This window comes from Chelonoidis abingdonii, chromosome 6 (assembly GCF_003597395.2).
Source record: "Chelonoidis abingdonii isolate Lonesome George chromosome 6, CheloAbing_2.0, whole genome shotgun sequence".
Lineage (NCBI taxonomy): Eukaryota > Metazoa > Chordata > Testudines > Testudinidae > Chelonoidis > Chelonoidis abingdonii.
In genome coordinates, this window is record NC_133774.1 from 83,186,248 (window position 1) to 83,203,882 (window position 17,635).

The following is a 17,635-nucleotide window of genomic DNA, read 5'->3' on the forward strand; positions in this document are numbered from 1 at the left end:
ACAGCCTTTGGGGAGGTGGATTAATCATCGGCAAAGGAGCATCTTTACTAAAGTGCTACACTGGTGCAGTCATAGCATAATATGTGAAAACAAGCCCTTAGTGTAAATGAGAATCAGGTCCTGAGTATTCAGTGAGAAAAAGTACCTGGCTTTTTAATGTTTTAATGGGGCCCAGTCCTGCAGCCAGGGCCAGATTCTGTCTAGTCCTATGCAAGAGGGTGCAAGAAGCCTTTCAGCCTAGCTTCAACTCTGGTGTGCAGCCGCTATAGGAGTCAGTCGGAATAGCAATGTCTGTGACTGGGGGAGTATAGAAACTTCTGTCCCTATGCTCTCAGCAGTGAACAGTACCCAAAAGGAGGACGTGAGGCCCACTGAGCAGGACTGGTACCCAGCAGGGAGAAGTCTGCAGTCCAAAAAAAAGTGTAGTAGTGGGAATGCTCCCCTGCTTGTTGTTTAGGGAAGTAGAATGCGCCCAGTCTTCTTGTTCAGGTAGTGCAGCTGTACAGCTTTACCAAAATGCGGCTTTTCCTAAGAGCCATACTGTAGTGCTGAGTGAGCGTGAAAGTTGTTAGCATCCCAAGGAGTGCTGCTTTTGGTTCATCTACAGTCCTTTTCTGACAGTTTAATCTGCTCTTCACGATACTTCCACAATCTACAACTTCAAGCATTCTCACTAGTAAGCAATGCTAAAAACTGTGGGCCAGATCCTCATCTGGAATAAATTGGCATAACTCTATTGAAATAAATGGAGCTACACTGATTTACACCAGTTAAGGATCTGGTCCCAAGAGTAGTTTTTGTAGCAGGCTCTCCTAACAAATACTATAGCTAAAGTTGCAGATCTGATTCTATTATTATGACATCCTGGTGCAGATTCTGGTACACTGCTCCAATGGTATATACGGGCCACAGTTTTGCCACAAGGTGCTGTATGAAAACGTGAGATTACATATGTGTCCAGAGATATTTTTAATGTTACAGGGTTATTAAAATCAGATGTTGCTTTTCTTCAGTGAATAGTATAAGTTTATCTTGTGCATTTTGTATTTACATAAAACTAGATTCTACATGTAGGTAAAAAAGATTTGAATGCTGTACATAAAATTGTTTCGTTGCTTGCTTTTGCTGCCACCAGATGTCGCTGTGTTTATAAATAACTGATGGTCCATCTGTTCTCTTCTCCTTTCAGCTTTTTTCCCCTTTTGACTTAATCAAGTATGATTTTAAAAAAGATGAACCAATTAGAAATAGGCATGGTTGGTGTGAGAAGGTTAAGAAAGGTAAGCATTCATTATAACAGGATACATCCAGCCTATAAAAAACTTAAAGGTTTTTTTTAAAAAATGAACTGTTATTGTGTTAGAAGTGATAAAGCGCCAACATCAGCTAATAATAACGTGTAACAATGTGTGCCTACAAAATCAGTAGGTTTAATGACATTTTTAAGCATGTAAGGCTTTAGAAGCACAATCTTTTAATGGTAGACTGCCTAAGGACAAAAACACAAATAGAGAAAAGATAGACTTTCTTTTCTGCTTGAAATTTCAAAATTTATCAGAATGAAAACCTTTCTAAGTGTCAGAGTTTTTCAGACAATGAAATTCTGAGTTTTGACAAGTTCTAACTGTATCCTTGAAAGTAGTAGCTCTGAGAAGATTTTTAGATTCACTGTGGACAAGCAACTCCATGTGAGCTCTCAGTGCGATGCTGTGGCAAAAATGGCTAATGCAATCCTTGGCTATATAAATAGGGGAGCAGTGAGTAGGATTAGGGACATGATTTTACCTCTGTATAAGTGATTGATAAGACATACTGTATACAGTTCAGGTTTCCATATTTTAAAAAGCATATTGTAAAATTGGAGAAGGTACAAAAAATAATTAGAGGGCTGGGAAAAAATGCCTTACTGTGAAAAACTAAAAGAGCTCATTCTGTTTAGCTTATCAGAAAGATTGAGAGACTACGTGGTACATGTATTAGGAGAATGCTTTCTGGATGTTATGCATTAACCAAACAAAAGTTATAGGACTCAATACAGGGGTAACTGGGTAAAATTAATGGTCTATGATATAAAAGAGGTTAGACTAAATGTTCTAGTAGTCCCTTCTGACCTTAAACTTTATGAATCTAAGAAAAGCAGGGCAAAACCCTGTTATATAGTCTTTTTATGCCTTCTCCAGGATTTGGCCCTAAACTCCTTGTAATGCTTGCCATCCCCTTTTGTGTACATTTTTTATTGGAGTACTTTTCTCTGCTAGAACAATGTAACCCTCTAGTTTTACTGTTCAGAAAATGCTTAAATAAAGCATAAATGAGACCCTACAATTAAAGCTTGTGTGGGGGGGTAACCCCAGAATGCTCGGAGACACAAGCAACTATTCCAAGAATGCGCTGTATACTTTGTGTTTTGAACTAGTAGTCCATAGAAGTATTCCACCCATGCATTCTATGCGCAACAAGCAGACTTATTTCCTCCTCTCCTAACTTGTTTGGTATTTTTGAAAATAGATTTGGTTAACTTTCATAAGTTAACTGGCAAGGAAAGAAAACTGATTCTGTATAAATATAATCCATTTTACTATTCTGGCTTCAGTGAAAACTGCTGGAGAGCTCAGTACTCTTCAAAATCAGGCTATTTAAATATGGATTTAATACCTAGCTTTAGACACACACTTTTTTCAAATCTTGGGTATTTTATTTTGAGTATTAAAAGGAAACTAATGCTGACAATTACAATTCACTAAGATATGTGAAGTCTAATCTTTCTTGGCGGGTGCACTGTGGTAAGTGATATCCCTAAAAAAGAGCAGAGCCTGATCCTCCACTGCTTTGCATCTTGTGTAGTGGTATTCATCCTGTAAACAGTTAATTGGGATACGAGGGAAGGTCCTCGCCTGGATCAGTAACTCATTAAAATATACAAAACAAAGGGTAGGAATAAATGGTCAGTTTTCAGAATGGACAGAGGTAAATAGTGGTGTCCCCTAGGGAGCTGTACTGGTGCCAGTGCTGTTCAACATATCCATAAATGATCTGGAAAAGGGGGCAAACAGTGAGGTGGCAAAATTCGCAGATGATAGAAAACTACTCAAGATAGTTAAGTCCAAAGCACACTGCGAAGAGTTACAAATGGATCTCACAAAACTGTGATTCAGCAACAAAATGGCAAATTAAATTAAATGTTGATAAATGCAGAGTAATGCATATTGGAAAACATAATCCCAACTATAGATATTAAATGATGGGGTATAAATTAACTGTTATCACTCAAGAAAGAAATCTTGGAGTCATTGTGGATAGTTCTCTGAAAACATCCACTCTGTGTCCAGCAGCAGTCAGAAAAGCAAACAGAACTTGGGGAATCATTAGGAAAGGGGATAACGATAACAGAAAATATGATATTGCCTCTATATAAATCCATGGCTTGCCCATACCTTGAATTCTGTGCGCAGATCTGGTTGCCCCATGTCAAAAAAGATATATTGGAATTGGAAAAGGTACAGAGAAAAATGATTAGGGCTGTGGAAAAGCTTCTGAATGAGGAGAGAGAAAGAAGATGGGACTTTTCAGCTTGGAAAAGAGATGACTAGAGGTCTATAAAAAAAATAATAATATATGGAGATATACCTATCTCATAGAACTGGAAGGGACCTGGAAAGGTCATTGAGTCCAGCCCCTGCCTTCACTAGCAGGACCAAGTACTGATTTTGCCCCAGATCCCTAAGTGACCCCCTCAAGGATTGAACTTACAAGCTGGGGTTTAGCAGGCCAATGCTCAAACCACTGAGCTATCCCTCCCCCCAAAATCATGATTGCTGTGGAGAAAGTAAAAAAAGGAAGTATTATTTACTTCTCCTTATAACACAAGATCTAGAGGTGGTCACCAAATGTAGTTAACAGGAAGAAGGTTTAAAATGAACAAAAGGAAGTATTTCTTCCACAGGTTGACTGTGCGTTGTGTGAACTCTACATCAGAGGATGTTGTGAAGGCCAAAACTATAAAAGGGTTCAAAAAAGAACTAGATAAGTCCGTGGAGGATAGTTCTATCAATGGCTATTATCCAGGATGGACAGTGGGGCAAAATCATGCTCGGAACTGTACCTAGCCTCTGTTTGCCAGAAGCTGGGAATGGACAACAGGGGATGGATCACCTGGTTGTCTGTTCTATTCATTCCCTCTAAAGCACCTGGCATTGGCCACTGTTGGAAGGATACTGGGCTAGATGGACCATTGTTCTGATCCAGTATTGCCATTCTTATGATCTTATGTAATGTAAAACACTCTCTTTCCTATTTGGCAGCAGTTTATACATACTTTGGACAACTGCAAAGGACTACAGAAGGTGCAAGGCAGTAGAGCATAAGACACACTATTGTTTGTTGGTCTCATAGACCAATTCCACCATGTTGAATTGGGTATATAATATCTTAATATTGTAAGTGGAGGATATGTAGTCAATTAACATTAATGTAAACATTAACTATCCTGTGATATCTTACATCACTGTTCACCTTAACTTTTCTCTGTAGGTGAGGCTGGTCTTCTCATTTCCAAAGTGAATGCAAAGAATCCCTTCTTTGGCTATGCTGGGAGTAAGAAACATACGGAAAAGAAGTTACTCTGCGAGGTGTTTAAGAAGGGAGACATTTATTTTAATACAGGGGATCTGATGGTTCAAGACCAAGATAATTTTCTTTACTTTTGGGACAGGATCGGGGATACTTACAGGTATTATCACTATGTCCTTGGTGCATGGTATAGGATAATATTGCTTGACCTATTTTCCTCCTCTCCTCTCTCCCAAGAGTCTCTAGTTCATATCCATTCTTGAAGTATATAGCAGTACTAGTGTTTAATTTTGTGAGCAGCATGCAACCATACCTAACTTCATTTTGTGGCAGGTTTTCATTCAAAGTCCCTCGTGATCCTTCTCAGGAGCATTCTAGCAAATGGTGTCTTTGATGCAGGGCAAGGAGACTTGGCACACTGAAGTGGAGAAATGTATCAAACACAGTAGATGTCTATATTTGGTAGATTTCGCTGAATATATATTCTGAAAACACTTTATTTCAGATTAGGATAGGATTTATTTGTTTTCATTTATTTATTTTTAAATGCAGCTGTTTTTACAAAGCTTACTCTTATGGTGATCAGAGCATCACACTAACTGGACATGCTAGAACAAATGTAGGGTATATTTAATCCAATGTACTCATAATTCCTATTAAAGATAATATTACTATTATTAATTTGTATTATTATAGTGTCTAGGAGCCCCAGTCTTGGATCATGACCCCATTGTGCTAGGTCCTGTACAAACACAATGGAGTCAAGGCCCATGACTGGGGCTCCTAGGCACAATAAAAAGACAAATTATTAATTATTATTATTATTTTATTATTAATAATAACGTTACCTTCCCCCAAAGAGCTTACATCATCCATCAGGAGTACAATATGCCCATATGTTTTCATTTGGGTACAGTGTGTTTTCTCCACTCCCTACTCCATTTAGATGGAAAGGAGAGAATGTTGCAACCACTGAAGTTTCTGATGTCATTGGTATGTTGGACTTCATACAGGAAGCCAATGTATATGGTGTTCCTGTGCCAGGTAAGAACCTTTTATCTCTGGAGGTTTTTCCGTAAAGTCATGCTGCTGTTCCTCATAACTCTTATATTTTGCTTTAAAAGTTATATAATCACTTTTAATTAACTTGGCTATTTAATATTCAGCTCTCTAAAAAGCTCTTAAGAATAGCTGAGATAACAAAAGATTGTGGATTAGCCATTTAACCCTGTACTTTGATGTATGTAAAATATGAGAGAGACAATATGATGTATTGTTATAAAGGTTATTTTGCCATAAATTTGGGACTACTGCATAACTTGCCAAATTAATGATGCTCAGAGGATTAATTCATCTGGGAAACCCAAACATCTGTATGGAAAAACAGAAACATTTCAGCAGAGTAAGGAAGCAAAAAACATTTAACCACTTAAATTAAAATATATATATTTTACAGCGACTGGATAGCATAGTGGTTAAGAGCACCGCCCTTTGATACGGGAGACCGCCCTTTGATACGAGAGACTGGGGTTCAAATCCCGGTTGGTACCCAATTTTCCAGTAGGGGTCCTTGGGCAAAAGACCCCCTAACGCTTCACCTGCCTACCTCAAATATGAGAGTGACACGAACTAGGAGAGTCATGCCCGCTCGGACGTCGCCCGGATTAACAAGGTCCGCGCCAGATGTGAGGAACCAGGACAATCTGACGATAAGTGGGCTACTGGAACAAACCATTCATGGACGAGACAAGAGAACCTGGAATTGATGGAATGCTACTACAACGATAGACCTAATGAGAGGGGATATATGAAACGTATGAGGGGACTGTGGATGAACAAAAGACCTACACATCACACTTACTGAGAGAACACGCTTACCCAACGCTTCACATAGTAAGAGAGCTGCTTTCACAGCTTGAGATAGAACCACTCCACATTACATCCCAGATCCAGAAGACCTGGAAGAACAAATGGATGTGCAGCCCACACCTGAAGCTGAAACTTCACTCCACCCTCCATTGCAGAGCACAGCAGCTGATATGAGGCATAAGATCATGGAGAAACTAGCTACAGTCAATCCTCGAGACTGATTACCAGGCTCAGTGGAGAAGTACCATCAGATAGTATGTTAGAAGATGCCAATAGAGCCCTCATGACAATCCCTACTACCACCATACTCAAACCAATGAACTGGTATACGCTACAGCCTCTGTAATCCTGGAGATGCTTGGCCTCACGATCAAGAACAACAACAGTATGTACCCACCCTGGAAAATGAGGTTGGAGGATAAGATCAAGGCGACTCGGAGAGAAGTTAGTCAGCTGGTGGAACTACAGAAGGGTGTAGAGATTAAGGATGACTCGGCTATTGAAAAAATACAAGGACCTGACTCCATCTGAAGCCCTAGAGACTGCTAAAACAAAGGCTCACAGAGACTAGCTACCAGGCTAGGAGAAACACTAAGAAAGCAGAGGCCAAAAGTAAATGCCTGTTCTCCAAAGAACCATCCAAGGTGTACCCAACTGCAGTGCAACACAACAATAAGCAGAGAGCACAAGCAGCAGAAACTGAACAGTACTGGAAGACAATTGGAGAAAGAGAAGACTCATCACCAGTGCAAAGTGGCTGCAGGACGCTAGAAAACAGAGTACAGCAATCTCCCAGAACAGAAACCAGTCACATCACAGTAGAAGACATCCAGCAGCGGGTCAAGAACATGAAGAGCTGGACAGCACCTGGCTGGACATGATCCACACCTACTGGCTAAAGAAACTAACAGCAGTGCATGAACGCCTAGCAGACAGATAACCAGCTGCTAGCAGCAGGCTCCCACCCAAACTGCACACAAGGAAGGAGCAGTGTGATCATGAAAGACCCTGCAAGGGGACAGACCGTCCAACTACCAGCAATAATCTGCCCCCCACAACTGGAAAGTCCTATCAGGCATCATAGCTGCCAAGCTACAGGACCACGTGGGCCAGTACATGGGCACAGCTCAGGGCTATGGAACAACACCAGAGGCTCACAAACACCAGTTGCTCATAGATAGAGCAGTCGCCCAAGACTCAAGGTCTAGACAGACCATCTGAGCACAGCCTGGATTGACTACAGGAAAGCCTACGACTCAATGCCGCACACGTGATCTGTGAATGTCTGGCGCTATACAAAGTCAACAGGACACTAAGACCTTCCTCAAGAACTCAATGGGACTATGGAAGATAACACTAGAAGTCAACTCAAGGCAGCTTCCACAAGTGGCCATCAAGTGCGGCATATATCAAGGTGATGCACTGGCCCCGCTGCTGTTCTGCATAGGCTTAAACCCCTCAGCCAGATAATCACAAGGACTGGATACGGGTAAAGGTTCAGGAACTACCATCAGCCACCTCCTCTACATGGATGACATCAAGCTGTATGCTAAGAAATGAACGAGACATCGACTCGCTAATCCACCTGACGCGTCTACAGTGAGGATATCGGGATGTCATTCGGACTGGAGAAGTGTGGCCGGATGGTAGTGAAGAGAGGGAAGGTAGTCAAGACTGATGGGATGGAACTACAGCGGGCCACATAGCAGACATACAGACGAGCTACAAGTACCTTGGCGTCCCACAGTCACATGGAAACCATGATGAGGAGGCAAGGAAGACAGCAACATCCAAGTATCACCAAAGGATAAAGACATCCAAGTATCACCAAGGTCCTGAAGAGCCAGCTCAGTGGGAAGAACAAGATCCACGCCATCAATGGATACGCCCTGCCAGTCATCAGATACCCTGCCGTATAGTGAGCTGGCCAAAGGAGGACATGAGGCTGCCGATGGTGAAAACCCGGAAGCTCCTCACAATGCACGGAGGTTTCCACCCCAAGTCCAACACCCAGAGACTGTATACCAGCCGGAAAGAAGGCGGGCGGCTGTGGTGAGCGTCAAAGCCACTGTCCTGGATGAAACCCGGAACATCCAGAGTACATCAGTAAGATGGCCCCCAAAGATGAGCTGCTGAGAGAATGCCTGAGGCAGCAGCAGACATGAGAGGAAGATCAAGCAGAAGAAGTGCCATGGCAAGACAAGACCCTTCATGGGATGTACCATCAACAGATAGCTGAGGTGGCTGACATGGGAAATCCTACCAGTGGCTGGAAGGGCTGGACTCAAAGACAGCACTGAGGCACTGATCATAGCAGCACAGGAACAGGCACTGAGCACCAGATCCATTGAAGCAGGTCTACCACACTAGAGAGGACCAAGGTGCAGACTGTGCAGAGAGGCCTCAGAGACGTGCCAACACATAGTGGCAGGATGTAAGATGCAGGCAGGAACAGCATACGCTGACAGCACAACCAAGTGGCTGGCATTGTGTACAGGAACATCTGCACAGCGTATGGGCTAGACCCTCCCAAGACCAGATGGAGATTCCACAGAAGGTTGTGGAGAATAGCAGGGCTAAGATTCTGTGGGACCTCACGATCCAGACGGACAGGCAGGTACTGGCCAATCAACCAGACACATCGTGGTAATAGACAAGGACCAGAAGACAGCGGTGGTAATAGATATAGCAGTGCCAAGTGACAGCAACATCAGGAAGAAGGAATATGAGAAGCTGGAGAAGTACCTGAAAAGGAACTGAAAGAGGAAGAGAGGATGTGGCCTGAAAAGGAACTAGAGAGGATGTGGAAGGAACTGAAAGAGGAACAGAGAGGATGTGGAAAGTGAAGGCCAAAGTGGTCCCAGTGGTGGTAGGAGCACTCGGGCGTGTGACTCCTAAGCTGGGTGAATGGCTCCAACAGATCCCAGAACAACATCAGAGCTCTCTGTCAGAAGAGTGCAGTGCTAGGAACAGCTAAGATACTGCCGCAGAACCCTCAAACTTCCAGGCCTCTGTAGAGGACCCGAGGTTAGGAAGACACATACACCCATAGGGGTGAGAGGGGAATATTTTTTTTTAAATATATTCATATTAAACTAAGCATTTAAGCTAGTTTGATTTCATCTTTTAACACAGTCCAGTAAACTAGCTCTGAGGGAGAATTCCTCGGGAACCTAAAAGAAATGAATGAAATATGTAAAACAGCATGATAATAAGAAACAAAAATAAAAGTTTGCCAATAACAGTCTGGGCCTGATTTCCATTTATGCTAAAGCCTCTTTACAGCTCACTGGAGGATAAAGAGGTTTGAAAGTAGGTGCAAGTTTAATTTACTTGCACTTAAAGCCCCTTTACCCTGAAAGGTAAAGGAGCCTTACTATAACTGAGAATCAGGACTACTGTGTCTAGAGTGATCTCCGTTATATTTCAGCATTGGCCAACAAATAGCACAACTTTTACCTAAATTTAAAAAGGAATAATTGCATATCTCACATGCCACTGTGGGCAACTTTTGGCAAATACTGAATTTTTAATGGCAGCCATCCTCTGAATATTAAAAGTAAGAAACTACATAATTGCAGGTGATATAAAAGGGTTTATTGTTGACTTTAGGGTGCTGCTTACTCCAGAGTGCAGAGGCACTCATCTGGAATAGCTTGCATAAACTGTGAGTGGCTATAAGTAAGGTTAAATTTTTTTTACAGATATTTTTAGTAAGTCATGGACAGGTCACGGACAAAAAAGAAAAATTCATGGAAGCCGTGACTTATCCCTGACTTTTACTAAAAATATCTGGGACAAAATGGGGATCTCCGGGTCCCAGCACGCCTGAAGCAGGGCAGCTGTTCAAGGCTAAGAGCCGCTTGCAGCAGGTGAGGGTGATGGGGGGGTGGGGGGGTGGGGTATCCCTGCTGCCTGTAGCTCTGGGTTCCCCACTGCCTGTGGTGGCTGGGAGCTGTGGGGCACCCTGCTTCCATGGCAGCAGGGAACTGCTGGTACCCTGCTGCCTGGGTGACATATTCAGGACCTGGGGTTCCCCACCACTGGCAGCAGCCAGGAGCTCGGGGCCCGCCAGAGGCAGCAGAGATATCCTGCAGCTCCATGCCCCCCACAGGCGGCGGACTGAAATCACAGAGGGTCACTGGAAGTCATGGATTCCGTGACTAAATCGTAGCCCACTAAGTAATGCAATCATCCTAAATAGAAAACTATTCCAAAAAGTTCTAGAACCTAAGCTGTATAGTTATAACTTTTCTTTCCTCCAGACTTGACAGTTATTCTGACATTCCTATAATAATTTCCCCCATAAAATTTGTGACAAAATGTATAATATGGTATGAGAGTATAAGGAATTCATTTGAGATTGCCTGCATAACTCACTTATGTTTTGGTACATAAGACTAATGCAGTAATTCCACATTTATTCCAGTTAGGCTTTTATGTCATTGTGTGTATATTTTATGGTTTGATTGAAACAAAAATAATACTACATTCTTATTTGGACAATTTTCAGAGGGAGGGATAGCTCAGTGGTTTGAGCATTGCCTGTTAAACCCAGGTCCTGAGTTCTTGAGGGGCTATTTAGGGATCTCTGGCAAAAATCTGTCAGGGACAATACTTGTTCCTGCTGTGAAGACAGGGGGACTGGACTCAATGACCTTTTAAGGTCCCCTCCAGTTCTATGAGATAGATATACCTCCATATTAAAAAATAAACATATGGTTTTAAAGTCAGGGTATACTAAAATTGGAAATTTCCAAATTATGTAGCATGTTCCTAATTTTCAACTTTTTTTCACAGATCACGAAGGAAAAGCAGGATGGTCTCTGTTATTTTGAAGCCCAATAAATCATTAGATTTGGAACAAAGTATGAACAGTTGTGAATGTCTCACTTGGGCAGCTCACTTAACGGCAGTGTATTGAATGACTGGCAGTGGCGAGGCAGAAGGGCGTGGATCTGTCTTTCCACTGAGCTGGCTTTCAGGACTTGGTGGAACTTGGATGTCCTATCTGTGAAACTGGATTTGCTGTCCCTTTGCCTCCCATCATGCATTGACTGTGACGCCAAGGTACTCATGTATCGTCCTGTATTCTGCTATTAAGCCGTTCGCTGGTATCTCCACCCCATCAGTCTTGACTACCTTCCTCTCTTCACTACATCCGGCCACACTTCTCCAGTCCGAATGACATCCCGATATCCGCACTGTTACGATGAGCCGCTGCTTCGTGTGTATTAGTCGAGTCTGATGTCTCGTTCATCCTCTATGCATATCAGCCCTCGAGTCACACCATGTAGAGGAGGTGAGCTGAGTCAGTTCCTGAACCCCTTTACCCGTATCCATCGTGATCGATTACTGGCTGAGGGGGTTAGCTATGCAGACAGCAGCGGGGACAGTGCATCACCGCACTTGATAGATGCCGCACTTGATGCCACTTGTTGAAGCTGCCTTGAGGTCAAGACCGTCCAAACTACCAGCCAATAATCTGCCTCCCCACAACATGGAACAGTCCTATCAGGGCATCATAGCTGCCAAGCTAACAGAGAACCACGTGGGCCGTCATGCACAACGCTCAGACAGAAGAGAGCACTGGAACACAACCACCAAGCAAAACACCTTAGTGTGGCTCAAAATACCGATAGAGCAGTCGCCAAGACTCAAGGTTCTAGACATGTAGACTCGGAATCGAGCACTAGCCCTGGAGATGGACATACATTGGGGAAAAGTAACATGGATGCTAACCTACAGACCAATGCCTTGCAGGCACGTGGATCTGTGAATGTCGGCGCTATACAAAGTCAACACGGAAACGAAGGACCTTCCTCAAGAACTCAATGGGACATAGGACGATAACACTAAAGTCACTCAAGCACTTCCACAAGTGCCATCAATGTGCCGGGCATAATCACCAGGTGATGCAACTGTCCCCAAGCTGCTGTTCTGCATAGGCTAAACCCCCTCAGCCAATAATCACAAGCGACTGGAATACGGGAAAGGTCGACTACCAACGCCCACCTACTCTACATGGATCGACCTTTAGCTTTGTATGCTAAAGGAATGACGAGAACATCGAAATCGCTATCCAACCTGAGCGCGGATCTACAGTGAGGATATCGGAGATGTCATCGGACTGAGAGTGTGGCCGATTGTATGAAGAGGGAAGGTAGTTCAAGACTATGGATGGACTACCAGCGGGCCACATAGACAGACATACAGACGAGCTACAAGTACCTTGGCGTCCCACAGTCACATGAAACCAATGGATGACAGGAGGCAAGGAAGACAGCAAACATCCAGTATCTCACCAAAGATAAGACATCCACAGTAATCACCAAGGTCCTGAAGAGCCAGCTCAGTGGGAAGAACAATGACCACGCCATCAATGGATACGCCCTGCCAGTCATCAGATACCTGCCGGTAAGTGAGCTGGCCAAAGGAGGACACTGGAGGCTGCCGATGTGAAACTCCGGAAGCTCCTCACAATGCACCGAGGTTCCACCCAAGTCCAACACCCAGAGACGTATACCGACGGAAGAAGGCGGGCGGTGCTTTGGGTGAGCGCAAAGCCACTGGTCCTGGATGAAAACCCGGAACCATCCAGGAAGACATCAGTAAGATGCCCCAGAGATGAGCTTGCTGAGAGAATCCGAGGCAGCAGCAGACATGAGAGGAAGATCAAGCAGAAGAAGTGCCATGGCAGACAAGACCCCTTCATGGGAGTACCATCAACAGAAGCTGAGTGGCTGACATTGGGAAATCCTACCAGTGGCTGGAAAGGGCCTGGACTCAAAAGAAGCACGAGGCACTGATCATATCAAGCACAAGGAACAGGCACTGAGGCACCAGACCATTGAAGCAGGGGTCTACCACACTAAGAGAGGACCAAGGTGCAGACTGTGCAGAGAGGCCTCAGAGACAGTCAACACATAGTGGCAGGAAGTAAGAATGCAGGCAGGAACAGCATACGCTGAACAGCACAACCAAGTGGCTGGCATTGTGTACAGGACATCTGCACAGCGATGGGCTAGCCTCCAAAGACCAATGGAGATTCCACGAAAGGTTGTGGGAGAATAGCAGGGCTAAGAACTGTGGGACCTCCAGAATCCAGAACGAACAGGCAGGTACTGCCAATCAAAACCAACACATCGTGGTAAAGACAAGACCAGAAGAACAGCGGTGGAATAGATATAGCAGTGCCAAGTACAGCAACATCAGGAAGAAGGAATATGAGAGCTGGAAGAAGTACCTGACAGAGGAACGAAAGAGGAACTAGAGAAGGATGTGCATGAAAAGGAACTAAGAGATTGAAGGAACTGAAAGGGAAACCTAGAGAGGAGTGGAAAGTGAAGGCCAAGTGGTTCCCAGTGTGGTAGGAGCACCGGGGCTGTGAACTCCTAAGCTTGGTGAATGGGCTCAACAGATCCCAGGAAACAAACATCAGAGCTCTCTGTCCAGAAGAGTGGCAGTGCAGGAACAGCTAAGATACTGCGCAGAACCCTCAAACTTCCAGGCCTCTGGTAGAGGACCCGAGGTTGAGGAAGACACATACCACCCATAGGGGTGAGAGGGGAATATTTTTTTTTATATATATATTCATATTAAACTAAGCATTTAAGCTAGTTTGATTTCATCTTTTAACACAGTCCAGTAAACTAGCTCTGAGGGAGAATTTCCTCGGGAACCTAAAAAGAAATGAATGAAATATGTAAAACAGCATGATAATAAGAAACAAAAATAAAAGTTTGCCAATAACAGTCTGGGCCTGATTTCCATTTATGCTAAAGCCTCTTTACAGCTCACTGGGAGGATAAAGAGGTTTGAAAGTAGGTGCAAGTTTAATTTACTTGCACTTAAAGCCCCTTTACCCTGAAAGGTAAAGGAGCCTTACTATAACTGAGAATCAGGACTACTGTGTCTAGAGTGATCTCCGTTATATATTCAGCATTGGCCAACAAATAGCACAACTTTTACCTAAATTTAAAAAAGGAATAATTGCAATATCTCACATGCCACTGTGGGGCAACTTTTGGCAAATACTGAATTTTTAATGGCAGCCATCCTCTGAATATTAAAAGTAAGAAACTACATAATTGCAGGGTGATATAAAAGGGTTTATTGTTATGACTTTAGGGTGGCTGCTTTACTCCAGAGTGGCAGAGGCACTCATCTGGAATAGCTTGCATAACCTGTGAGTGGCTAATAAGTAAGGTTAAATTTTTTTTACAGATATTTTTAGTAAGTCATGGACAGGTCACGGACAAAAAAGAAAAATTCATGGAAGCCGTGACTTATCCCTGACTTTTACTAAAAATATCTGGGACAAAATGGGGATCTCCGGGTCCCAGCACTGCCTGAAGCAGGGCAGCTGTTCAGGGGCTAAGAGCCGCTTGCAGCAGGTGAGGGTGATGGGGGCGGGTGGGGGTATCCCTGCTGCCTGTAGCTCTGGGTTCCCCCACTGCCTGTGGTGGCTGGGAGCTGTGGGGCACCCCTGCTTCCCATGGCAGCAGGGAACTGCTGGGTACCCCTGCTGCCTGGGCTGACATATCCAGGACCTGGGGGTTCCCCCACCACTGGCAGCAGCCAGGAGCTCGGGGGCCCGCCAGAGGCAGCAGAGATATCCTGCAGCTCCATGCCCCCCACAGGCGGCGGACTGAAATCACAGAGGTCACTGGAAGTCATGGATTCCGTGACTAAATCGTAGCCCTACTAAGTAATGCAATCATCCTAAATAGAAAACTATTCCAAAAAGTTCTAGAAACCTAAGCTGTATAGTTATAACTTTTCTTTTCCTCCAGACTTGACAGTTATTCTGACATTCCTATAATAATTTCCCCCATAAAATTTGTGACAAAATGTATAATATGGTGATGAAGTATAAGGAATTCATTTGAGATTGCCTGCATAACTCACTTATGGTTTTGGTACATAAGACTAATGCAGTAATTCCACATTTATTCCAGTTAGGCTTTTATGTCATTTTGTGTGTATATTTTATGGTTTGATTGAAACATAAATAATACTACATTCTTATTTGGACAAATTTTCAGAGGGGAGGGATAGCTCAGTGGTTTGAGCATTGGCCTGTTAAACCCAGGGTCCTGAGTTCTTGAGGGGGCTATTTAGGGATCTCTGGCAAAAATCTGTCAGGGACAATACTTGTTCCTGCTGTGAAGACAGGGGGACTGGACTCAATGACCTTTTAAGGTCCCCTCCAGTTCTATGAGATAGATATACCTCCATATTAAAAAAATAACATATGGTTTTTAAAGTCAGGTTATACTAAAATTGGAAATTTCCAAATTATGTAGCATGTTCCTAATTTTCAACTTTTTTTCACAGATCACGAAGGAAAAGCAGGAATGGTCTCTGTTATTTTGAAGCCCAATAAATCATTAGATTTGGAACAAATGTATGAACAAGTTGTGACATATCTACCAGGTTATGCTTGCCCGCTATTTTTAAGACTTCAGGTAATTTACATTTATTGTGCAGTATACTTAAATATCCCCATGTGAACAGAACACTGACAAAGATCATAAAAGGCAATATGGTGGGTTGAAGGGAAGGTATCTGATGGTGTATTGCACAGATTAATGATATGACCAGTCCTATTTACCATCTGCACTTATGATCTAAAAGGGGGAATTACACAGCATAGTAATGGAATTTGCACATTATGCTAAACTGGGAGGAGTCATGTGCAGCTGTGAGGACAGAGATAATAACAAAGAGATTTAGAAGGATTAGAAACATGGACAGAGAATAACAATTATATTCAGATTAGTAAATAGTACCTAATTCATCTGAGGAAAGTAAACTGAAATCTATATAGTTAATGAGAGAGAGAGAGCTGGGAAGAAGTAATGCTGAAAGAGAAGGGGTGATAGTGGACAGTGAACTAGACATGCATTTGCAATGTGACATAGCCACAAAAATGCCAAGGTATAATGTATTGGAGCAGAGTTAACAGACCTTCTCTATGTGGCTCTGATGCTCCTGTACCCAGAATAGTGTATTTAATTCTGAGCACATATTACCAGAGAGATTTTGACAAATTGAAGGGAGTTGAGGAGAATGTCTGTCTAATATATAAATATCTCCTGTCTGTGTGTTCCATTCTGTGTATCCGAAGAAGTGAGCTGTAGCTCACAAAAGCTCATGCTGAAATAAATTTGTTAGTCTCTAAGGTGCCACAAGTACTCTTGTTCTTTTTGCGGATACAGACTAACACGGTTGCTACTCTGAAACCTAATTTATATATGTTTGTGTGTAGAAGAATATTTAATAGAGGGACAAGGAAACTTGAAATGTGGCCCAACCTAGACAACAATAAAAGGGCTAAGACCCAGATTGAATAGGAGGGAGGGTTAATTGTTGTCACCATGGAGTTGTCAGTCAGCAAGAAACACTTCTGTTCTGCTCCATGTGGTTCTGGAACATAAGCAGGAAATTTCATGCTAATCTTGATTGGGCCTCAGTTACTTAAGGGATGGGCTGCAAATTTGGCATCACAGGGTAAGCCAAACTTACACTTCAGACAAATAGGTAGGTGTCCATGCAGACAAGAGAAAAAGCATTAAATATTTCCACTTAACCTTAAATAATTTTTTTCTCCCCTAGGAAACAATGGAAGTGACAGGAACTTTCAAACAACAAAAATTTCGGTTGGTGAGAGAAGGGTTTAATCCATCTGCAATCACTGATCCACTTTATTTTTTATACAGTTCTAAAAAATCTTATGTTCCATTAACCAAAGAACTTCATGACAAGATCTTATCTGGGCAGCTGAAACTTTAATTAGCATTAAATTATTAACAGATTTGTTAACTACTTTGTAAGAAGCAACCAGTGCACTAAGTAATATTTCTACGTAGTTTGTATTCTTGATATTTTGCAGCCATACCTTTTTGGATTCAGAAGTTTTACTACACCTTTCATTTTTCACCATCACTGAACACTAATCATTTTCTACTTCCTGAAACACCAATAGGTATATTACTTATAAAACATGTTTAAAATACATCATCTTTGTGATATAGAATCACAGAATATCAGGGTTGGAAGGAACCTCCGGAGGTCATCTAATCCAACCCCCTGCTCAAAGCAGGACCAATCCCCAGACAGTTTTTGCCCCAGATCCCTAAATGGCACCCTGAAGGATTGAAGTCACAACACTGGGTTTAGTAGGCCAATGCTC

The 17,635-nt window shown here is 42.9% G+C and overlaps 1 protein-coding gene across 1 annotated transcript in view; it reads left to right on the forward strand.

The window, feature by feature from the left end:
- The window catches only part of SLC27A6 (solute carrier family 27 member 6), a 58,623-nt gene extending 41,204 nt beyond the window's left edge, over positions 1–17,419 (forward strand). The window contains exons 7-11 of the mRNA XM_032795445.2: positions 1,190–1,280; positions 4,531–4,729; positions 5,516–5,613; positions 15,778–15,908; positions 17,059–17,419. Of these exons, the coding sequence (XP_032651336.1) occupies positions 1,190–1,280; positions 4,531–4,729; positions 5,516–5,613; positions 15,778–15,908; positions 17,059–17,235 (696 nt within the window). The 3' untranslated portion in view covers positions 17,236–17,419. The remainder of the gene's footprint in view (positions 1–1,189; positions 1,281–4,530; positions 4,730–5,515; positions 5,614–15,777; positions 15,909–17,058) is intronic.
- Positions 17,420–17,635: the final 216 nt, after the last annotated feature.